Source organism: Hemibagrus wyckioides, linkage group LG14 (genome assembly GCF_019097595.1).
Source record: "Hemibagrus wyckioides isolate EC202008001 linkage group LG14, SWU_Hwy_1.0, whole genome shotgun sequence".
NCBI lineage: Eukaryota > Metazoa > Chordata > Actinopteri > Siluriformes > Bagridae > Hemibagrus > Hemibagrus wyckioides.
The window spans coordinates 14,586,074-14,611,673 of record NC_080723.1 but is presented as its reverse complement, the minus strand read 5'-3'; the positions used below and the strand labels follow the sequence as shown (position 1 = coordinate 14,611,673).

Below are 25,600 nucleotides of genomic sequence, written 5' to 3'. Positions count from 1 at the left end.
AGACATGAAACAAGCATTATGTTATCAGGATTCAGTTGCTGCACTTTAATCTATTATGTATTACATTAGTTATTGTTAATCATTCAATAGAGGATAATTAGCTGCTATCAAATTGTTGACTGGTCTGTGTAAATATTAAATTTATTTTTTAAATCCACCTGTACACTTACCTGTATCTTGTAGGAGCAGACATCTCAAGGTAAAATATTTTGATTAATTTCAAAGAATATATAGCTATAACATCTAAAGACATAGTGAATGGACAAATGGACAATGTTTCTGGGTTAAATAACTCATATAAATGTAAAATGGTATTCCAGTTATTACATATAAAAGGAGTGGTGGGACTTCCTTATGTACACCATACACCTGTATGATTACCCAGCATGTTATCTTAAAGTGGCCAAGATTAATTAGCTTGGTATTACGTAATAAAAAAATTCCTTTGTCATAAAATACACTGGGTGTTTTTGTGTACTCTCTCTCTCTCTCTCTCTCACACACACACACACACACACACACACACACATTGTAGGGGAACCCCCTACAGTTTTAGGCCCTGTACAGAGGCAGTTTCTGTTGGCCCCTTTCCCATCTTAAATAAAAGAAAATTAATACTGGATGAAGCTGAGGTCTATAAATTCCTCAACTGACAGTTGAGTGCAAAGGTTTGCATTCAGCATTCAGCAACTATGAAAGGAAAAAAGACATTAGTACTGTGCATCTACATATTTTGCAAAGTATGCACCAGATTTTTTGAAAATACATCTATTCTACATAAAGTGTAAGTGTAGGAGCACTAAAATCCAATATCATAAGGCAGACTCAACAGAAAAAAAAAATCTATCGGTCAGTGTCTGGACCTGAACAGATACATAGGGTAAAAAGGTCAATTGAACTATAACAGAAGTCAAGAAGATTTGGTAGGATGCGAAAGCTTGTCAGCAGATATGCTATAAGGCTGGAGGCAGGTATCAAAGGCAAAGGACATGCAAATTAGAGACTAGTAGCTTTGGGCTATTGATTAGATGGTAGTGAAATCCCTAGGGTTAGGGTTAGCTCCTTGAGCAAGACCCCTAACCACGAACTGCTCAAGTGGATCTTGTTTCAGTTGTAAGTTGCTTTGGAGAGAAGCATCAGCTAAATCAGCAAATGTAAATATAACATTAAGAAAGAGAGATGAAGTATTATCTCTAGTTTAATCCCCCCCAACTACTATTATAATAACATTTTGTCTGTAATAGCATGTACACAGGGTCCTGGAATTAACTGTATTTCACCTATAAGTGTGATTATTTGTATACAACTGCATGGTGATAATAATAATAATAATAATAATAATAATAATAATAATAATAATAATAATAATCAATCAATCAATAATAATAATAATCATGGTCAATCAAATGATGACGAAATGTTGTTGCTGACTCGAAGTGTCTTTCAGTTTTCACTGAAATTTTAGATGAGTTTCGTGTAGGAAGTTCCCAACCGGATATCCAAATATGGATCGATAGTCTTTTATTGCGTCACTCTGGGTATAAACTTGCGGTTCGACAAGGAGTCAGTTGGTGAACACTCTACTCTGAATTGACAAAATATCAGTTCATCTTCTTGGATTAGAGCAACATGTCGATAATAAACAGGTAGAGTGCAGCTGGATTTCCGAGTTCTAACTTGTATTATACGTAAATGAAGGCTGAACGTGCGCGTGTATTCATTCAACGTAACACGTTAATAACATGATATTACTGTTATTGATGTTGTTGTTGTTGTTGTTGTTGTTGTGAGCAGCTCAGTGCGACCGCAGTTCGGACAGTGGCTCTTAGAGCAAGTACAGTCTGGACATTACGGTGGACTTCACATGATCGACCGGGACACCTTCCGCATCCCGTGGAAGCACAACTCCAGGAAAGACTGCGGAGACGAGGATAACAAAATCTTCCGAGTGAGTGTCTGGACACTAAAGTGAAGCATAGCCACGAGGCGTTTTTTACAGAACAAGAGCACACAATGCATCATTATCGTGATTTATAACATCTATCATTGTTGTAGTTAATAAGCAGTTGGACTGATCCCTTGAAATGAATGCGATAATCCAAAGCTCAGTAACACAACATTTACTTTCAATACAATGTGTACAGTGTGTTCTGTGAGTGGAAATTACAGTCATGAAAAAAGGCTTCAGTTATTAGTCAGTTTATTGCCTATTTTGAGTAATAAGCCTAATGCTTGTATCGTTGTAGTTTGTTATGTTGGCTCCTGCCATGGATACTTGCTTTATTAATGCACTAAAAGCTGATTAAAGCTACAGCAGCTACACCTTCTCTTTTAAAGATGTACTGATTCAGTACTGACACTGATGTCAGATGTCAGTACTGAGAGCTATCAGGTGTCTGTACTGAGAGATATCAGATGTCTGTACTGAGAGATGTCAGATGTCAGTACTGAGAGATGTCAGATGTCAGTACTGAGAGATTTCAGATGTCAGTACTGAGAGATATCAGTACTGAGAGATATCACATGTCAGTACTGAGAGATGTCAGATGTCAGTACTGAGAGATATCGGAAGTCATTACTGAGAGATGTCAGTAGAGAGATATCAGATGTCAGTACTGAGAGATGTCAGTACTGAGAGATATCAGAAGTCATTACTGAGAGATGTCAGTACTGAGAGATGTCAGATGTCATTACTGAGAGATGTCAGTACTGAGAGATGTCAGATGTCAGTACTGAGAGATGTCAGATGTCAGTACTGAGAGATATCGGAAGTCATTACTGAGAGATGTCAGTAGAGAGATATCAGATGTCAGTACTGAGAGATATCAGAAGTCATTACTGAGAGATGTCAGTACTGAGAGATGTCAGATGTCATTACTGAGAGATGTCAGTACTGAGAGATATCAGATGTCAGTACTGAGAGATGTCAGATGTCAGTACTGAGAGATGTCAGTACTGAGAGATATCAGATGTCAGTACTGAGAGATGTCAGTACTGAGAGATATCAGATGTCAGTACTGAGAGATGTCAGATGTCAGTACTGAGAGATGTCAGTACTGAGAGATGTCAGATGTCATTACTGAGAGATGTCAGTACTGAGAGATATCAGATGTCAGTACTGAGAGATGTCAGATGTCAGTACTGAGAGATGTCAGTACTGAGAGATGTCAGTACTGAGAGATATCAGATGTCAGTACTGAGAGATGTCAGATATCAGTACTGAGAGATTTCAGATGCCAGTACTGAGAGATCTCACATGTCATAATACTACTAAGTAATACTCTGGCTATTCATTTGAATCCTAGAGTTTTTTTTATCATGCAGTTTCCAGCACCAGTAAACATATGGTGTAATTTGATATTATTTACAGGCTTCTTGTTTATGAGTTGTTGAGGTTTGGATTACACAAATGACCAGAACTCAATAATAAATATAATACCTTCAATAAATTCAAACCTCAGACCCATTGGCTATGATTCACATACCTCACTTGCTTTGCTTTAGAGTGACACCATACATTACACACTACATATATATGTATTTCCCATCATGTGGAAGGTTTGTGGTGTTTATATTCTACTTAATAATAATTATTATTCAGAGCTTTTGCAAACACATTACATGCTATACACAGAGTTGTTCATTTATTAACTAAACGAGTCTTGTGTCTACACTCACTGGTGCAGTGTTGTTGTGTACAGTTTTTGGCCAGTTTATCAATCACTCCTACATCAATGGTCCACTTTATATCTCATTTTTATACAGAATTTGACTTCAGAACATTATAATTTTTGGTTAAATACTGTTTTTAAAAACTTTGATGCATCAACAGTGACATGATAGTGTGTGTGTGTTGCATATATGCTGCTGGTATAAGCATGGCATATAAAAGAGTCTTATTTTCCCCGGTCTAGGAATGGGCTGTGGTTAGTGGCAAGATCAATGAGTATCCCAATGACAAGGCAAAGTGGAAGACCAATTTCCGCTGTGCCCTCAACGGCCTCACACAGTTCAAGATGATCCGTGACAACTCCAAGGAGGAGAATCCTCATAAGATCTACCGTATCGTCCGTCCTGAAAGTAAGAGACCTGATGCTAACAGAGTTATTAAGCCTCTAACCTTAGTTTGTAAGAAGCTGAATCATGTTTGTCTTCTTCCATAGACCATCAACAGTGCTCAAGCATTAACACTGACCCTCTGTACAACTTCACAAACAATCAATATGAAGAAATGGATGTAAGTTTCCCAAAAGTTTAACAGTATTAATATAGCCTGCTCTTATAAGAGTAAAGTAAATATCTTTACTGAAGAAACAGATATGTACAGATACATACAACAGATATGACGCAAAGTGCATTTATTGTCATTATCTTGTCTTCAATACAGTATGATCTGCCAAACCAAATAGACGCCTTGGATCTAAATCAACAGCCCACAGGTACGTCTCGAAAATTGCACCTTTTGCCAAAATCTTTCCCAAAAGTTCAGATTACTTTGCTTGCTGAGGTCTGATTAAGCATGACTGAATCATTACAACAGTTACCTTGTAATGCTTAAGCTTTAGTGAATAGTTTATGGCTATAGACAGGTCAAATGATTATAGAACCCTTTCAGATATTGTATCTATAATGGTATAGGTATTAACAGATTATAAAAATGTAGCTTGTAGCACTTGTAGCTCGTCTCTGGTCCAATGGGCAGCCTAGAATAAATAATTTGCATACAGTCAATGCATGTGATTGTCTCTGGCAAGCATCAAGTCAAGATATGCTACAAAAGCTGAACTAGTTTAGAACTACAGCCTGTTTTCCCAATGTTGGTGGCTATATCAGTTGATAACCTCTGCCTAAATACCATTAAATACACTATATCACCAAAAGTATGTGGATACTAGACAAACTAGTTCTTCTGGGTTTACAATATGATTAGGAGGAAATACTGTATTTCTTTAGGAACATGTATGCAAGGGTAATACTATAATATGCTAATTATATTTTCAAATGCTTTTTAGAAATACAATATTGGGCAGACTACCAACAACCCATCCAAAACTTAGCAGACAACACCAACTACACCGTCCCCCAAATGCCCATTTTGCAGCAGCATTGCCTTCCGAATAACATGCCTGTTTCAGCACCAATATTATCACAGCTAAGCTACAATATAGGTATGTAAAAGCCAACAGTCACTTTTTCTGTTTCTTATTTATATGCATTCTCATATGCAAGTCAATCAACTCAAATACTAGCACCATGAAGCACATATTATTATATAGATATAAAAGAAAATCAAACATAACTTTACTAATGCATTAGTTCCACAGTGTCTCATTCTCTAATCTCTCTACTTGTGCCTTTTCAGTTCCTCAGCCTTTCATCCTGCCTTCTATTTATGAGCTGGAGATCACCATTCACTACAGGAGAATGGAGATGCTGAAGAGGAAGGTTGTAGGTCCACACATTCAGCTCCACTCACAGTGTGATCAGTCAGAGCTGAGGGGCTTTTCTGTGCCCTTCCCCAGCACTGAGGAGCTCACTGATCACAAACAGGTCTATTACACTAAGCGCATCCTGGACAGCATTAATAGGGGTCTGCTCCTGGAGGTCTGCTCCTCAGGCATCTACGGTTACCGCCAGGACAAGTGCAACGTCTTTGTAAGCACCCGCGATCCTGCCGAGATCCAGAACCCAGAGCCCAAAAAGCTGCACCAGAACCAGAATGAACTGATCTTCAGCTTCGACAAGTACAGGAAAGGTAGAAGACAAGTGGAAACTAGATATTTACATCTTAATGAATTATCTGTAGACTAGCATCTAAGATTATGTCTTTTATTGTCTTATTCATTATCCAGGATTGATGAAAGACCCAATAAAATTGTCCCAGCATTTTAAAATAAATTAAATGGAAGTAAATTAAGTCTGCTATATTCACAAAGGCTTCCAGGTCAATATCTAATCACATCCACTAACAGAGGATTGTACGTATTGTACAATGTTACTTGTTGGCCTAGGCAAATCTGAACTTGCCATTTGTGCTTCATGTCTAAGAAGAACATAATATTGATATCCCAGTGTTCCAGGACAATGACTGTAGGATGCATAGGGTCAAAATCTATGTGTGACTTGTTTAACAAGCCCAATGGAGCACTGAGACACTCTGAAAAAGATCAGAATCAGATCATCACTGTAGAATTATTTTGCACAACACATGAAACTAGCTAAAATGTGCACCCAGTCGGTGGAAAAGTGGGCAAAAACAATCTCTTGACATGGGTAGAGTCCTGAAATGACAGGACTGAAATTGGTATTTAGGTAAAGAGAGCTATAACAAACTATTAAGTTAGAAACAATACTTGGAAATATATATTTTTGGGGAAGATTCTTAGGACTGGATGTTATTTGACCAACATGTATTCCTTAAAAGTGAATCTGCAGGTTATCATGTCTATGTCATATATATAGTCTGTATACACTCAAACACTACTGCTTCTCATTTTTCTCATTAAACAGTAGTGTCAGTAACCAGTCAAACCAGGACTGTTGGTTATAGTTCTAACATGCTTACAGTACCTAGGGAATTTTTAAAACTTTAAAGCACTTGTTTGTGCAAATATGCTGAAGATGTGTTTCAGTACATAACAAACACCAGCAAATCAGAAACTTATATAGTTATAATAGAAATCAATAAACTGTATAAACAATACATAGTTATCAGCAGCATCATGCATGCTTCTTAAGCCTCCACCTTTATTTCAGATCTCGTGGATTTTAAAGAGAACAGACGAGGATCTCCAGAGTACACCATCTATTTGTGCTTCGGAGAGAGGTTCCCAGATGATAAGCCAGTAGAGAGAAAGCTGATTGTTGTGAAGGTAAACTGCTTTGTTTCACTTGAAACAATTTGCCCTGATGTAGTGTCAGTTTTGTTTGATATTTATTTATTTATTCATTTATTTTGCAGGTCGTGCCCCTGATATGTCGTGAGTTGCATAAGGCAGCACAGCTGGAGGGAGCATCGTCTCTGCAAAACGATAACATCAGTCTGCAGCTCTCCCACAACAGTCTGTATGAACTGATTGAAGCCACTTTCTCACCACCTCCAGCTGTATAAAGCCTTTTCGGCTTCATCTTGATATCGTTTGCAGCTCTCTGCACTCCTTCTGATAAGCATGGTTTCAACCAGTAGACTGATGTCACTCATCATCTTCTGTCATGCAGCACCTTCCTGGCTGCAGCAATGCATAATCAATGTGCACTAAATGTAACCTTGGGTATCCCAAAAACTGAAAATAACTTTTATTCCATTTGATTTTTATCAATGCTTTACTCCCTTTCGCTGTCAGTGACAACTATGCTTAAGCATTTTTAATGTATTTTATCGAATTTTAAAAAATACTCTGCCCAAAGGGCTATATTTATAAGGATTTCTTATCTGTTACATAAAAAAGCTTCTTTTTATTAGAGCTTGCCATGTGAACAATAAAAAAATGTATACCTTAGTCTAACAAATCTCATTAAAGTTTACATGTAGGTATGGAAACTTCAAGAAACCTTTGTTTTCATTTTTATTAAATAAATTGTTAAAGAAAGGTATTTACAAATCAGCAGAATGGATTCTCCTGTTCACAAGGAGAATCAAGTACAATCCCATCAGTAATAATAATAATATTAAGGCAGCACATTTCACACAAGGAGGATCAACAGTCTGCCTTCATCAACTATGAAACCATTATTTCCTGCTTCTATAAGCCTATTAGACTAATTCTGTCTTTAAATGCAGTTACCAGTCAAAACAGGGGAAGTAAATGGGGGGAAAAAAAAAAAACTATATGAATATACTCTGCCATAATTTTCACCGATTTCAAATGACTGATGCTAAAATTAAACACACACCATAGAATTAAATAAATAAACAAGCACCTTGTTAAAAAAAGATCCTCCCTCTGTCCCAAAGACGAATCTGTCAGTTATTTTATAGGAATAAATGTTCAAGACACTTTATTCCCAAGACACCCTATAGCACAACTCTCTGTCTTCTCTTACACTTAAAATCTCTGTACAAAAACATAAATATATAATTGGCAAATCAACTTTCAGGCAATATACAACAGAAACAATGAAGGGGAAAACAATTAATGGAGGTAACGATCATGTTAGATAAACGATCTAAATACATCATTTTTATACGGCTTGTTAAACAATTTCTATATGGTTTAAGTAATATAATCAAAAGATTTTTTAGGTTAACTGAAACTTCCACTGAGTAATCATACACTATTCTTACAGTGTTCCTCGATCTTGTATATAAAGTCTTCTCTTTATTTGCTGTAAAAGAATCTTAAAAGGAAAGACCAAAAAAAGATTTATTTGTGATGGTGATACTAGTCTAAAATCAGCAAAGGCTGGACAGTGACATTAATACTATAATAGTCTCTCTAGTGATTGTAAGAATTTACAAAACATTTCTTCGCAGACATTCTATGGTCATGGAAAACTAGGCAGGACTTTTTCCACTGTAAAAAAAAAGAAATACCATGTGACACCTGAAACACCAGCCATCCTGAAGCTAGTCTGGACACTGACCGTAATGACAAAATCCGGTGTGTACATTTTCAGATTTGAATATCTAGCAAGCCCTGTGTGCTAAATATACATCTACACTATCGATATCTAAATTCTGTTATACTGAACAACTGTTAATCTGAAAAGGTCATTTTTTTCCAGTTCTCAAAGTATTAATGACAGCAGGACACTGAAAAAGGAGCAGCTTCGGTGGTGCAATTTTAAATGATTTGCATTTGCTTGGTAACATAGATTCATCAGACATTTCAAAACAGATCCGGTTGACAAAGACCAAAAAAATCCTATACCATCATCAACAATAGTGTATAAAATGCTTAAAGGCATACCATACTTCCATGACACACCCACACTGTAAAATGTTTTTGTTCATCCCAGACCAATAATTCCTTACTTGCGTAGCTTTACAGAGGTCAGAAACTCTCGCAAAGAATACGACGAATTAAATTCAGTTTGAAATGGACGACCCTTTAGAGAAGTTGAACTAATAGAAGGGTGTGTATTGACTTTACTGATCAGCCAGGAGTCTCTGAATCTTTGTGGCCTTCAGCACTCTGCTTCTCTTCAGCTTTACGGTGTTTCCTGGCATGTTTGTACTTATCCACATATGCCTTTACCAGGTTGGCTACCTTCACTGGATTAATTTCACCACTCTTGCTGTGACACACCTGGTACACAAAAGGCGGAAGCAAAGTTACTTAAAATAATAGTAAATCAGATTCTGAGGAAGTCATGTGGTTTACTGTTGCATATGATTCAGAGATCCCAACAATAGTAGAGAAAACCACTAAAATGAATACTGCATACCTTCTGGACAGCCTTGCGCAAGATCTCTTTGTACTCCTCCTTTGTTATGTCCCTTTTCTGATAAAAGGGTTTGATGGCCAGCTTCACCTCCTCAATGGCCCGTTCTTGCATATGAAGCTTCTTCATGTACTAGGGTAGTGAAATAAAAGGTTTACACACTAAATACTTGGTACCACTATATTTCTAAAGCCCATAGAGTGCATTAACTCCTAACAATAAATATAAGTAAGTCCAAGCCAAATATAAAATATAATTTTATTCTTTTACTGTAAATGTGTCTTCGTTTTCATGTACCACAAAGCAAAGTTGGTGTCTGGTGTTATATTAATGTAATGATTTAAAACCGAACCCCTCCTCCATCCTTCTACTCTATACCTTGTAAAATCCTACTCAGTGTGCACACACACCTTGTCTTTCTGATCAGGATTCTGCAACAGCTCCTCTTTGCGAGATTTTGATTTCTCCTGGCTAGAGTTCGACCTCCCTTCCAGTGCTGGAGAACTGATGCTCATGGCTGCTGCTTTAGACCCACCCTGGACAGCAGCTGCCACCTGGGATAAAGAAGAAAAACATGGTGGTGATTTATGATTGCTGAGCTTTACTATTTACAAAGGTTGCTATTTACAATGGATTAAAAGTATTGTATTCACGCTTACAATGACATTACGTGTGCAGATGCTGGTAGTGAATATAATGTTCACGTAACAGATACACTGAGAAATCAAAACATCTCTCTAACACCTTGAGCTCTCTAATTAAAAAACTAATAGTCTGCTTTATTAACCAATCACTGCACTGCATTACGCTGTGTAGGTAGATATATAAACGAGACGGAAATTCCCAGACATCAAAAAGGTATGAGTCATAATATTAAAATATTCTGACTACTGCTGAAAAGAACATAAAAAATCTCTGCATGTGTAGCAACAGATTGAGAACTGCAGGCGTATAATCTGTGCCAAACTGTAAAATGCTGCAAATGAGCAGTTCCTAAAAGGTCACTGTTATTCCTGAATAGTTATGATTTCCCAGCTCTTCACTTTCATTTCCACTGAAAGCCCTGTGGCTTACTTTCAGTTTCAGTCACACGACAGCAGCTTCGCTCTCCAAAGCAGCGGACAGAAGGGACACACCAGACTCAAAACTCACAAGAGTGACTTACGACGCTGTCTGCTGCCACCCTGAGACTGTCATATGCATGTACACACTCAACACTTCAGCGCTGATGGACTGTTATGGTATTAAGATATGGAGAGGGAGGCAGAGGAACATTATTGTACCTGGCCGGTGATCTGCATGGAGGAGGATGAAGCGGCTTTACGGGACCCTTCCTGCTTCAGTTTCAACTTGAATAGTGCAAGCTCTGAAAGTGACAAGCAAAAAAATAAAGAAATTACCACAACACTTTAATATAATTCCCTATTATAGACATTTCCTGGCTAAAAAGTTTCCAAAAGCCCCACTCTGTATCACTTTGTTTCCTGTGAACCAGTTCAAACATCTTTCTATGGCAGTCACTAATTTAAACTTTTGTAGCACCTCTAAACTATCAAAAATGTGCTACTTTAATGGCCATAAACTTTCCATTTAGTACTGCATTGTCAAACATGTCTAAATGAGACCGAAATCCTAATACCCATCATACAAAATCAGAATAAGAGACAACCCAGCTTTGTAGTTTCCCTGCTCATTAAAACACAATTGAGAGTACAATTCTGCAAATCTCTATGAACGCTAAATAAATAATGATTTACTCACTGCTCATTTTGTCTGGCTGGGACACCACAGGTTCTTGTATATTCCAAGTGACTCGTTTACCCTGTGATTTGGCTTTGGTGCCTGCTATTACTAACACTGACTCGGTCTCCTGTTTAACCCCTGCTGACTCCTTGCCCATATCGGCCTGGGGCTCCAGAGCACCTGCAGCATTAGCTACTGGCTCATCCTTCATCTCCTTCTTAATAAAGTCCAAGTTGTCAATCAAATAATCCACATTGATCTCTTCATCTGAGGAGTCTGCTGGTTCTTGTTTTACTGGACACGATGCTTGCAGAGGTTCTTCCTCCATCTCCTCCTTTGGAACCACAGCCAGGTTTGCTGATTCACAGTCAGTCAACTTTTCATCAGTAGGTGCAGGGCCAGGTGAGGATAAATTAATCACGAGAGCATCATCATCATCACTGGAGGAGTCCTCATAACCAGGCCAAAACTGCTCTACCTTGATCTGTTTTGGCAGTTGATCTTCTTGCAGCTGGGACTCTTTAATCTTACTAAGTGGAGAGTCTTTTTCTTCTTTGATTTCAATAGGTTTGGATTCATGTGATTTGTGTGACACACTAATCGAAAGAACATCCTCTAAAATTTGCGTACCTGACTCTTCGATTAATTGTGAACTCCCTTGACTACTGGAATCAGTCTCCTTTTTAACTGAAACGACCGAAAGTGTAGCGTCAAATTCATCATGTCCTTTCGGTGACTCTTTCTTCACTAAGATTGCGTTTCTGTCTACACTGCGAGTCGGCTCCTTTTCCTCAGCAGAAGCGGATGCTGTACTTTTGTCAGTGTGCCGTTCTCTATGGTGAGGGCCTTCTGAGACATTCTCTCTCCGCCTCTGGTCTCTAGACGTTGATCTAGACCTTTTCCTTTTTGATATTATTTCATTTCTATCCCTTGATCTTGAGGAAGAACTATATGAACATGGTCTCTCTCTCCTCCTCTCTCTGGACCTTGATCTGGATCTAGATCGAGACCTTGACCGTGAATGAGAGTATCTTTTCTTCTTGGACCTTTTCGGTCCCTCTTTCTCTCTACTGTCATAGCGGTCACGGCTCTCGTGCTTTTTTCTTCTATTCCTTGAGCTTTCACTGCTGCTGGAGCGTGTTGAACGCCTCCTGTCTTGTAAGCGGCTCCGCTCTCTAGATCTTGACCGAGACCGTCTGCGGCGTGGAGATCTAGACCGTGACCGCCTTCTGTCTTCGGGACGTGAGTGTTTCTTCTGTTTATCGACTCGTTCAGAGGCTTTGAAAGGAGGGCTGTTGGAAACACAGTGTGACCTCTTCTCCTCTCCTGAACTAGCACATGGTAATCTTATTTCTTTCTTCTCACTCTTGTGATTTATATCAGAACCTCCTGATTTCGATGACAGCTCATGTGTAAACCCATTCCCTTTGGTTACCTGAAACACACCTGGAGATTTCACTGGAGCTGGTTCAAGATCTGGTTCAGACTTAAGCTCCATCTTGATCTTTTGGTCACTGTGGTGACTGGAGGGTGAGCTAGATCTGGAATGATGCAGAGCTGGGGTATTTCCACTCTTGTCAGCATCAGAGACCACAGGGCTTCCAGTGTATGCTGCAAAATCCGCAAGAAGGGTGACTGGCTGATGAGAAGGTGATGACCACGAGTCATCATTGGGAGAGGCTGGCTCCTTTTTAACTTTCACTTTCATTCCAGACATTTCATCGTTCACAGGCAAATCCAAGTCCATTGACTCTGTTTTAATTTCATTTTCAGTGTCTTCATCTGGCCCCACAGTTTGTACAGTGGGTGGTGGGCTTTGTAGATTCATTTCCATCTCATCATTCTCATCTTCAGAGTCTGAGGCATCAGATCCTGTGGGATTAAAGGGATCATAGACCTCACTCTCCACAGAGGTCTTTTTAGCCTGTGAATAAGATGACAGCAATTTCTGCTTGTCTTTCTTGTTTCTCTTCACAGATCCCTTATCTTTTGCAAGCAGGGCTTGATCAGGTACTGAAAGCCGCCGAGCGTGCCATGGGTTTCCACTGCTGCTAATGCGAAAACTAATAGCAGAAGAAGAGGAAGGCTGTGAATTTGATGTTAAACTAGCAGAGGTTGAGGGAGTAGAGAAAGAGTTAGAAAAAGACGACGAGGGCACAGCTCTGTCCAGTCTTTGCCTCTGGCCATCTATTTGCCTACCCTGCCTACTTTCACTCGCTCGATGTTGATCAACTGAATTTTGCCGGCCTTTGTCACCCGCTAAACTGGTCATGGGAGATTCTGGAAAGTTGTTGGTATTGCTCCCTGTGCTGCCATGTGGCACAGAACTGTTTTCTCTTTTAATCTTTGGTATTCTTGGCAACACAGACACATCCACCCATACTGGCTTCGGGGGAGGCTTTTTTGCAGGGATGTTTATGGTACTTCGCGCCTCTCCAAGTTGAGAGTCAGGAGCCCCATTTGTAACCCTTACAGGAGGTTGACCTCTAATGCTACAGGTGCCCAATTGACTGTGACCAGTTCCAGATGAGGTTGTGGGCGTTGGCCTGCGTGGAAGAGGTGTAGATAAGCGTGGGTGTTCGAGAACAGATGGAGGTGCATGGGAAACGGATGGGCAGGGTGTTGAATGTGTTACGCTGGAAGGATCAAGCCGTAATGAACTTTGTGATGAGTTTGTTGAAGGGCTGGTGCAAGGTGCAGACTCTGTGATGGAGTGAAATTCGGCTGCTCCTGTGGAAGGTGTCCGTTCTAAAGCAGAGCTTCCCGTGATGCTGCTCCTTGCGGATGACAAACAGGCTAAAAGATGAACAATGAGAGATTCTCAGGCCATAATGTAACATTACACAGCATAGAATTAGACTGTTCAGAGATTTATACTGTCATTGTGATCATGAAATAGTGACGCTGTCACTGTTTATAATAATTTGTGTTCTTTCAATGCACTTCATGCACATAGAACAGCATGCTCCCTGAAATACTGAAGATAACCACATAAACAGGGATAGGATGATTCAGTAAACATACTGCATAACCAGCTCAAGGTGGAACCAACAACTACAATGTCAAATATTTTGTATTTATTTGATTATTGTAGTTAGTTAAAACCTAAGATTATATATGAATAAATGAAAAACTTACCAGGTTTGGGGGCTTTAAGAGAGCCATCTCTGTTGATAACCACATCAGAGCTGTCCATCAGCAGCAAGCTTTGGCCGCTGAGGATACTTCCCAGCAAGTCTGGGACTGGTGCGGCTTCAGCCACCTCCTCCACCTGAGGGATACCATGTCCTCGCCTGTTAACCAACCACACACAGGTCACAGAGGGATATGAATAATCTATACACACAGCAATATCATGGTCATCCTGTACTCCAGGCAGGTATTCATGCAGGCAAATATTTAATAAGCTGATTCAAAATGTTCTCACATCTTTAGCTTTTCACCACAACACCAACCTACATTATCAAAACAAGACAAATGTCATATACTTGCACATGGATAAACTGTATACTCCCATGCAAATATAGGATTAACTAGATAACATATTTACTCATGGCAACAGGAAAAGACAATTTAAAGCTTGAAATGAGTACAATATTCAGCAATAGGCTTAATAACCTTTTATTTATTTAAAGAAATTTATCATAATGTTACCAAAATGTTCTCTTTTCTCTCTAAGATCTCTTTTTTTTTTTTTATTTATATATATATATATATATATATATATATATATATATATATATATATATATATATGTGGAAACAAATAGATGTGTGCTGATTACCTGGACAACCCACCAAGTATGGGTCTGGCCACAGGCTGGTGTGATCGCAGAGCAGAACGGGACAAACCCCGCCGTTTCGCTTCCAACAAAGAAGGCTGAACTGGAGACTGCTCCATCTCCTCATCCCTGAAAAACAGAAATTCATTCTTTAGGCCTAAAAGAATACTTTTATATTGCCATGGGAGCAAAACTGACAAGGTGAATCTATAAACTTTTAAATGAAAGCTATTTTAAACCAGATAAAATAGAAAATAAACAACCACTCATGTCATGAATACGTGACAAAATCTTAATGCTGGATTTCATCTAAACTCATTTAAAGGTAACGTCATAAACTCACCCACTGTCAAAGGGATCGAGATCAAAGGGGTCTCCATAAATGGAAAGGGATGCTGCCCCGATGTCCGCTCTCATGCTGCCTAGTGTTTGCTCGCATGGACGGTATACAGAGGGGATAGAAGAGCTGCGACTGGGTTTCTTTATGCCCAGATTATGTGCAATGCGGCCCTGAGCTGTGGTCTTCTTTTTTGCCACCTGAGAGGACAAAACGAAGTCATATGAGTACAACAGGGGTGCTAAGAGCATAGAGGTCCAATATTAATATCAATATGAGCATTAATCCTCTCTCAGTTTTTAAAAATTACAGAAAGAAGCCTAGCAGTTACTGTACTTGTAATCTGAGAAAATGGACGTTATCGTAACTTTGGCTGCAGAACAAATATTAAAAGACGCCCCTGAGGTTATCGAGAAACAGGCCCCAACATACCGCCTTTCTTAATTTCGTTCTCCTCACTTTACGTTTCCGCCTTTTCACTTTTGTGGTTGAGGTTTTACTCTTAATGTCCTTCCCTTCTTTTATGGCTTTCTTTCTTGGAGCTATATTAAAGATATAAATTGCATAAGTTAATGGTAATATTAAGTAATATATTCACCATAGAAGCATGTAATAAAGGATCAAATATAAAATCACATCAAAGATCATAGCATTACAGGGACAAACAGATACAAGCCATGCTGATGATTCCCAATTTTATTAGCTACCTCTCCTGCGTCTCCTGCGAGCTCTTCGGCGGGGCGTTAAGTCCCTCACATACACGGCTGTGTTAAGACCAGCAACTACAGCATTGATGGTTTCATCCAGCCAGGTGGACTGCATCAGGTACTGAGGTGCAAGCTGAAATGGCAAGAAAATCAATACAGCATCACTCAGGATATAGGAATATAGGAATTCAGGTAGGCATGCTACACTGCAGCACTCAATCATGATGTTTTATACATGTCTCTCTAATTATGCAAACAGACACAAGGAAAACCCACACCACCAATATACAAACTATTAATAAAATATCGTGCCTTAGTCCATTCCACAGAGATTCATTTCTATATACTAGTGTCTAACCCTGATGTTCACATGGCAACAGTTAATAGATGGAACTCAAGATTACTCAAGGATTTTTGATATCACTGGTATCACTAACTAGTACAGCGTGCTGTTTTTACATGCCTAAGTGATATTTATGTAGAAACACTCCACAGCAAGAGCTTTAAAGGTGTTCACATGGTTCATTTGATTCATTGTACAACAACCATTACAAGCACAAAGCACTTCAGAGTCACTTCAATAATTAAAAATGCTAGAGAGTGCACTGCATTGAAAATTTCTCTGCTTGTTAAGGAGATCATAACTTTATGATGATTTCAGGAAACTGTGCCATGTATAAGGCGGATCTCCAAGATATGTGACAGGCCATCACAACTCATAACAATTAAAGATTTAGAATTAAATTTAGAGATTAGTTTCTACCATCTAAGTTTGTGTTAGCAGGCAAAGAGCTCCAGAGTGTTGAGAATGTGATGTTTTTGAGGAAACTGACAACAGCCAACAGTTCACCTCAAAAAATCAAAGAGTGCACCAGTATGTTAGAGAGCCAGACATAAGCGTCATGCAAACCTGTGCAGCAGTGCGTGCCTGTGTGATACGGTGTCTGTTGACGTTGGCTCGGACTCTCTCGCTGTGCTGCGTCCGTGCAATTGCACGCATGGGTCTGGCGCCTGATGGCCGAGAGCGGCTGGTGGTAGGAAGACTGCTCTCCTCCTCCTCACTCAACCGCGCTTCCCCTGAAACCAAAAGAAAAGGGCTTTTTGTAGTGAGGCAGTCACAAGAATACATGTTTTAAAATTGCTACTATTAGATACTATAACTGTATTACTTGTACAACAGATTGAAAGGAACAACAGGAAATAAAACTATTGGTAAAATTTGGCTTATTACTTCTGTTGCGGTTGTTTGGTGCACATTCTGGGCAAAACCATTCCTCCACAGGCACAGCATCCAGGGGAGGTGTTAAACACTCCATATGATACCTTTAAGAGGAGAGCATCAGAAAAGTCTGTGATATACACTGTAGTACTTTACAAAACACTAAGATTCAGCAGTATCGATTGTGCCTTTTTTTGAAGAAGAAGAATTTAATCATCTAAAACAGTTAAAACATACTTATGCATAAAAATATTTAGGACATCATTAATGCTTACAGCAATACCAATACATATTATTAAAAATCATTTTTAAAGATATTTTAAAGCATTTAAATTCAGTTATTACATGTGGGTTTTTATTTCAGTATGTTGACATACACTATATTGCCAAAAGTATTCGCTCACCTGCCTTGACTCGCATATGAACTTAAGTGACATCCCATTCCCAATCCATAGGGTTCAATATGACGTCGGTCCACCCTTTGCAGCTATAACAGCTTCAACTCATCTGGGAAGGCTGTCCACAAGGTTTAGGAGTGTGTTTATGGGAATTTTTGACTATTCTTCCAGAAGCGCATTTGTGAGGTCACACACTGATGTTGGACAAGAAGGCCTGGCTCTCAGTCTCCGCTCTAATTCATCCCAAAGGTGTTCTATCGGGTTGAGGTCAGGACTCTGTGCAGGCCAGTCAAGTTCATCCACACCAGACTCTGTCATCCATGTCTTTATGGACCTTGCTTTGTGCACTAGTGCACAGTCATGTTGGAAGAGGAAGGGGCCAGCTCCAAACTGTTCCCACAAAGTTGGGAGCATGGAATTGTCCAAAATGCCTTGGTATGCTGAAGCATACAGAGTTCCTTTCACTGGAACTAAGGGGCCAAGCCCAGCTCCTGAAAAACAACCCCACACCATAATCCCCCCTCCACCAAACTTTACACTTGGCACAATGCAGTCAGACAAGTACTGTTCTCCTGGCAACCGCCAAACCCAGACTCGTCCATCAGATTGCCAGATGGAGAAGCGCGATTCGTCACTCCAGAGAACGCGTCTCCACTGCTCTAGAGTCCAGTGGCGGCGTGCTTTACACCACTGCATCCGACGCTTTGCATTGCACTTGGTGATGTATGGCTTGGATGCAGCTACTCGGCCATGGAAACCCATTCCATGAAGCTCTCTGCGCACTGTTCTTGAGCTAATCTGAAGGCCACATGAAGTTTGGAGGTCTGTAGCGATTGACTCTGCAGAAAGTTGGTGACCTCTTCGCACTATGCGCCTCAGCATCCGCTGACCCCGCTCCGTCAGTTTACGTGGCCTACCACTTCGTGGCTGAGTTGCTGTCGTTCCCAAACACTTCCACGTTCTTATAATACAGCTGACAGTTGACTGTGGAATATTTAGGAGCGAGGAAATTTCATGACTGGATTTGTTGCACAGGTGGCATCCTATCACAGTTCCACGCTGGAATTCACTGAGCTCCTGAGAGCGACCCATTCTTTCACAAATGTTTGTAAAAACAGTCTGCATGCCTAGGTGCTTGATTTTATACACCTGTGGCCATGGAAGTGATTGGAACAGCTGATTCTGATTATTTGGATGGGTGAGCGAATACTTTTGGCAATATAGTGTATCTTAGATACCAATATAAATGGAAAGAGCCTTAACCCATTCATTTTTTTTACAGGTATGTCACTGATTTTCTTGCATGCAGTAACACCAACTATTTTTGGCCTAAAATTAGCATTTATACCACTTTGGCCTCCAGCAGACTATAGGAAGAGAATGATTTACTGAACAAGCTGTAATTGTTGTGCAGATATGAGTACATTACTGCATCGCAACAGCCTTCAGGACATTATGGTAACTACATAAAAATTGGTTTGTAAAATATATATTCTCTGATCATTTGTTTTACAAGCCTTAACTGTTAAACCTGACCCACCCTGAGTGTCTTACACAAACATAACTACAGCACGGACGTCTCACCCGGCATCACAGCCATCACAGAGCAGCAGGCGATCTTCTCTGTCTGTCCCTCCGCACACCTCACAGCTGGTCTGCTCCAGTTCCACATTCACCTGTTCCTCTTGTTGATTTGTCACTGGCCTCTGAACTGTAATCTACAGACAGGTCCAACTCTTTAATGAAAGAGTTTCTACACCTGCTATTATCATCATTATAAACCTGATTAAAGCCCAACATTCACTGTAAGAAGAGATCACACTCTGATAGCAATGATTTTTAGACAAACAATGATTGTGAAATGCGATAGATTAATAAAGGATTAATAAATAATTTACCATAAAAATATTTCCATGTAGTTATGGAAATATATTAAAAAAGTATTTAGGCTTTCTTTCAGCTGAGGTGTCCAAGTATTTCTACCAAAATACAATTTTCTTTGTCCTTTTTTGCAGCATTTGTTCACCATGATATTTAACAATAATAATCAAATAAAGATACAGAATAAGTACTGAGCTCTATACCGTCTTCTGGACTTTTCCTCCATGGCATTTTCTCAGCAGGATGTTACTGAAGACTATGCGGTCAACCGGACAAGAGTTGGCATTCTAGAGTAGAAAATCTGTCATTATAAAAAATTCACTTCCAAAGTGATGGCGTGTAATCTACCTGCAGCTTGTTGACCCTACAGTGCTCACCTTGGCCCACTCCAGAATGCAGTCCAGACAGAAGTAGTGTTCACAGTTCTGGGGCGTGGCTACCGGCTGCTCATGGAAGGAGTTGAGGCAGATAGGGCATTTCTCCGCATCCTCATCTGAACTCAGCCCAAGATCAGTTGGCTGTGCCCCTACTGCTCCCTCCATCTCCTTTACACCATCTTCATCTATAAACACATGCACAGTACATAAGGACAGAATTCAGAGTTAATAACATGCATACTGACACAGGCTTATTGGGCTTTAAGGTGTACAAAACCATGTACATCTGAAGCGGATATGTGCAATGTACCTATATTAAATAAAAAAAAGAGTATTGTAATTACTATTGCAGAGCAGTACATATGCACACTGTAAATGTCTTAAAACTCAAACAACTATTTCAGAATTTAAGCTAAAATATGAACTGGATCATCACGTGCTTACGATCACTCTCGTCTTCCTCATCCTCATCCTCATCACCGTCCTCTTCTCCATCCTGGGAATCATCATCTTCCTCACTGTCTGAACCTTCCTCATGTGAGTCATCACCATCTTCCTCTAAATAGTGCAAACATTAGATCATAAACAGCATAAATGCACCACGTCAGGGTGTCATCAGCATATGGGTTACATTTTCATGCTTTCAGGACTATGCCAAGTCAGCAGCAGTAATATATTAAATAGCACCTTACTAAAAAAAAAACATACCTCACATACAATCCCCTCTGAAAGTACTGTAATTCTTTTATATTTTTCCCTATCCATTTCTATTCTTTTGCTTATCTAAAAAACAACAGTGTGGTCTGCCACCAAAGGTGCCATGTTCTAAGTTAATTATCAGGAAATAAAAGATGATATTCTGATCCATCATCTCATGTTCACCTTTCGGTCTCAAACCCAAATGACTTCAATGTATAGCAAAAACAATGGAATGAATATTGCTGTTCCAATACTTTCAGAGGAGTCTGTATATACAGAAAAATGTATGAGGGTAATTACCAAAACAAAATTAATTCAATGTACATCAACTACACCACTGCACATGCGATAATGGAAGGCTACAGACTGCAGTGAGCTTTGGAGATGTCAGACTGCAACCATTGCAGCTCACATACACCGATCAGGCATAACATAATGAGCAGTGACAGGTGAAGTGAATAACACTGATTATCTCTTCATCATGGCACCTGTTAGTAGGTGGGCAGCAAGTGAACATCTTGTCCTCAAAGTTGATGTGTTAGAAGCAGATAAAATGGGCAAGCGTAAGGATTTGAGTGAGTTTGACAAGGACCAAATTGTGATGGCTGGACCACTGGATAAGAGCATCTCCAAAACTGCAGCACTTGTGGGGTGTTCCTGGTCAGTATTCTTTAAGTTCTGTAAGTTGAAAGGTGAGGCCCATGGAGCTCCCACCTCACAACTTTCAATACTTGGATCTTCTGCTAACATCTCGGTGCCAGATGCCACAGCACACCATCAGGGATCTAGTGGAGTCCATGCCTCGACAGGTCAGGGCTGTTTTGGCAGCAAAAGTGGGGCCAACACAATATTAGGCAGGTGGTCATAATGTTATGCCTGATCAGTGTATATAAGGGTTTTTCATTTTAAGTACCTTTTAGACATCTCAGCATACACTATTTTAGTTAAGGTACCTCTCAGAACAGAGAACCTGAACAATCAGTGGCCATGAGTATACAAGTATACCTTCATCAGAGAGAATGGAGGCAGAAGGTCTTTTGCCTTTTCCACAGGAAATGTTTTTGTTGATCAGCTCATCCTGGCTGTCCTCGTCATCCATGGCTCAGCATTTGAAACTCCACAAGCTTTAAACAGAGCTGATGTAAACTTCTGTGTATCTCAGAGCTGGACAAAAACAAACTTGTTATACAAACATAACACAAACAAGAAGACTGACTCGTGATCATCATACCTGCTTACCTATTGTAAATGCATTCTAACATAAATAAACGTTAGATCATTCAGAAGGCATTTTAAGTGTTCTTTTATTTTTACACGCTGACTATTAATAACCAAAAAAACCCAAACATTTATTTATTTATTACATTAAGTCCATGCTTCTCTTTAAGCATCACATCATCGGTTGTAGAAGCATTTCCTTCAGCTAGACGCTTTGTTTTGATTCCTGTAGTGACAGTGGGAAGAGTGGCAAGCAACGCAAGCACCAAAAAAAAACACAACACTGCAAACAAAAGTAATAATTATTACATTACACGAATTAAACTACTCTAAATAGACAACTAGTACAAGAAAAAACAAGTACTGATTTTCTGTCTGTATGCAGTGCTTGAACTCTTATGTAACAGAACGGCTAATTGTTATTAGCCAAAGTGCTATGCTATGCTATGCTATGCTAGCTTTGCCCTTCTACACTCGGGCTAATTTTAACTCCTCTGCTAGACTCGCTTTATTTATGGACCGAGCCACGTTCTGCACGTTCTGGCCCAAACTGTGGTTTGTTAAACGCATGCATGTCTTTATACACTGTTGTAAGTGAGTGTCCAAGTTGTGTGCACCTACCCTATACGGCTGTGTGTGACTTTATTAGTGTATTTTGAACTCCACACACACGGTTTGGGGTTTGGAGTGACAGACGCTACCGGCTGCACAGAAGAGACGGAAATGGCGGAAGGCACTCAAATCACAGTAACGCTTAAAGATACAGCGCACATTTCACCTGAAACTCTCTCTCTCTCTCTCTCGCTCTCGCTTTATTCCCTTGACTAGTTTCTTAACTATTATTTAAGGCTTCTGCGATAAAGACTATCCACTGTTAAATAATCAAGGAACAAAATCAAGAGCGACAATAGGGAAATAATCAGCGACGCGGTTCTGATGTGATTATTAAAGTTGATTATTTTCCAACATCTGTTGTATCCTGCAGTGTGTTATTACCCATACAGCCTATAACAGGAGTTTGCTCATTAAAATGGCTGTTTATTAATAAAAGACTAGTTTTATTTTTACCCGAACCATGTGCAATTTCTTATTATATTGCCACAAGTTTTGGGACACCCCTCCAAATCACTGAATTCAGTTGTTGGGCTTTGGCCCCTATGCTCCAGCATACCAAGACATTTTGGACAATTTCTTGTTCCCAACTGTGTGGGAACAGTTTGGGGATGACCCCTTCCTGTTCCAACATGACTGCACACCAGTGCACAAAGCAAGGTCCATAAAGACATGGATGAGCGAGTTTGGTGTGGAGGAATTTCTGGTCCTCCACACCTTTCTGGTCCTAACCTCAACCTGATAGAACACCTTTGGGATGAATTAGAGCGGAGACTGCGAGCCAGGCCTTCTCGTCCAGCATCAGTGCCTGACCTCACAAATGCACTTCTAGTGGAATGGTCAAAAATTCTCATAAACACACTCCTAAACCTTGTGGAAAGCCTTCCCAGAAGAGTCGAAGCTGTTATAGCTGCAAAGGGTGGGCCGATTCCACATTACATTTATGTGCATGTAAAAGCAGAAATCCCAGTTTTGGCCTGTTAGGCTGAGGTCAGGACTCTGTACAGGCCAGTCAAGTTCCTACACACCAACTCGCTCATCCATGTCTTTATGGACTTTGCTTTGTGCACTGGAGTGCAGTTATGTTGAACAGGAAGCGGTCATCCCCAAACTGTTCCCACAAAGTTAGGAGCATGAAATTGTCCAAAATGTCTTGGTATGCTGAAGCATTAAGAGTTCCTTTTCACTGGAACTAAGGGGCCAAGCCCAACACCTGAATTCATTTATTTGGAGGGGTGTCCCACAACTTTTGGCAATATAGTGTATGTTCTAGTTCCCTAGCACCTTTTTTTGTACTTTGAACATAGAATATTTCATTTATTTTTTCATTTATATTTTATATTTCATTTATGTTTTTAAATACATTTGTGAATAGAGATTATTTTATTTATTTTTTATTTATATTTCATTTATATACATTTAATAACGCTCGCTCAATTGTTCTCTCAAAAACAAATTTGTATGTATGTAATAGTTGATATGGTGATAAGTAGTTGTTTAGTGATTTGTGAATATCCAAAGCCAGTTTTTTTGTAATTTTCATAGGTACTGTTTGTCATATTAATTTAAGTACATAGAATAAACATTCGCTTGTGATTGGCTTTTAAAATGTAAGTGATAACATAAGATACGTTACCAATTGGAAGGTTGTGAGTTCAAATCCCAGGTCCACCAAGCTGCAACTGTTGGGCCCCTGAGCAGGGTCCTTAACCCTCAATTGCTCAGCTGTATGAAAATTAGATAAATTGTAAGTAGCTCTGGATAAGGTTGTCTGCCAAATGCCATAAATGTAAATGTAAAAGTTATTTCAGAAATGTGAACATTAAGCATAACTATGAAATGATTAAAAGTAAAAATACATAAAAGTATAAATACATTTTTAATTTGTAGATGCAGTGGAAGCTGGTGATGTCAGCTCTTACACATACATATATATTTGGTATAGAATACCTTGGCATCATATTCTGCATTCTCCTCATATCGGAATAACTAGAATAATGACAAACTCAACTAAGAAGAATCAATACAAGTTGGAGTATTTTGACAGCCCGCTGTCAATCAAACTAGGAAGTATTGATAAAAGTCCCATAATTGTACCCATGTGAATAAAGGTTATTAAATGATTAATGCCTCTGTTTCTCTGTCATTTTCGTATTTAGCTCCTTAACTTTGAATAGCCTTCCTGACAGTGTTCAGGACTCAGACACAGTCTCCCAGTTTAAACATAGATAAAAGACATATCTCTTTAGCCAGGCATACACATAATACATTCCATAACCTTGTACTCCAGTACATCTGATTAAATGCACATTATCATCTAGTGCTGTTAATATTATGAACAGCAGCTATGTTTATTCTCTTCCACTTGTTTCTCTTCTTCTACCCATCCTGAGGCATATAGAGATTGTGCCAGCTCCAGTAGACAGAGGCCAACCCTGCGAGGATCCTGAGGCATCCAGAGATGGACCAGCTTCAGCTGGATTCTGCTTCATGAGGATTTGGGTTTTCAAAGCAACGCTGCCAACTCTATGTGGCCTTTGAGGACGACAACCACTTCTTAATTAATACACACAATTACATTCTACATCACAAAATTGACTATACATAAATGCAGAAAGGACATTGTTCATGTCCAGTGTCACCCAAATGAGGATAGGTTCCCTTTTGAGTCTGGTTCCTCTCAAGGTTTCTTTCTCATACCATCTAAGAGAGTTTTTCCTTGCTGCAGTCACCTCTGTTGCCTCAGTCTTGCTCACTAGGGATAATTTTGTCTAACATCTTAAACTGTTTGCATGTTTTTTGTTTCTTATGTTCTGTAAAGCTGCTTTGAGACAATGTTCATCGTTAAAAGCGCTATATAAATAAAATTGAATTGAATTGTTTTTCAAAAGTTACAAATTCTACTACAAATGCATGCCTATAAAACAACAACAGAAGCAGAAGTGACCACAGTGAATGTTTCATATGTTTTTAGCATTTTATATGGTAGGGAGATGCCACAGCCAACCAATAGGTTATCTGACAGACCTCTAAACAGGTGGATTACAATCAGATCTCAAACCTCCTATTTGTGAAAGCTCAATAAGTGAGAAATCTACTAAAACCAGTGAAAATCGGTTTATTCTGGGTGTCTTCTGTAGTGAGGAACCTAAAAATGAAACACAAACGCAGTTCAAGAAATGTACACAAATAATAAAAATAATAATATAACAGATATTTTGATTTGGTGTGGGCTTTCATGGTA

At 39.4% G+C, this 25,600-nt stretch overlaps 2 protein-coding genes across 5 annotated transcripts; one reads left to right on the top strand and one right to left on the bottom strand.

Moving 5' to 3' along the window:
• Window positions 1–1,513: 1,513 nt before the first annotated feature.
• Window positions 1,514–7,953, top strand: irf7 (interferon regulatory factor 7). Its single transcript, XM_058408137.1, has 9 exons — window positions 1,514–1,646; window positions 1,795–1,948; window positions 3,915–4,080; window positions 4,164–4,237; window positions 4,388–4,439; window positions 5,013–5,168; window positions 5,363–5,755; window positions 6,757–6,872; window positions 6,962–7,953. Exons 1-9 carry the CDS (start codon window positions 1,630–1,632, stop codon window positions 7,109–7,111), a joined length of 1,278 nt encoding a protein of 425 aa, XP_058264120.1. The 5' UTR covers window positions 1,514–1,629; the 3' UTR covers window positions 7,112–7,953.
• Window positions 7,553–22,499, bottom strand: phrf1 (PHD and ring finger domains 1). Of its 4 annotated transcripts, none has more exons than XM_058408133.1 (18): window positions 22,366–22,499; window positions 21,532–21,690; window positions 20,272–20,385; window positions 19,828–20,012; window positions 19,654–19,737; window positions 19,154–19,287; window positions 17,184–17,275; window positions 16,863–17,029; window positions 15,953–16,085; window positions 15,678–15,787; window positions 15,252–15,445; window positions 14,912–15,037; window positions 14,266–14,420; window positions 11,146–13,923; window positions 10,668–10,750; window positions 9,795–9,938; window positions 9,388–9,516; window positions 7,553–9,248 (listed from the first exon to the last, which is right to left on the bottom strand). In XM_058408133.1, exons 2-18 carry the CDS (start codon window positions 21,623–21,625, stop codon window positions 9,096–9,098), a joined length of 4,875 nt encoding a protein of 1,624 aa, XP_058264116.1. In that variant the 5' UTR covers window positions 21,626–21,690; window positions 22,366–22,499; the 3' UTR covers window positions 7,553–9,095. The 4 variants fall into 4 exon arrangements, with proteins under 4 accessions (XP_058264116.1, XP_058264119.1, XP_058264117.1 ...); XM_058408136.1 differs by having other exon boundaries at window positions 16,881–17,029; XM_058408134.1 differs by having other exon boundaries at window positions 21,891–22,460.
• Between the last annotated feature and the right edge of the window lie 3,101 nt (window positions 22,500–25,600).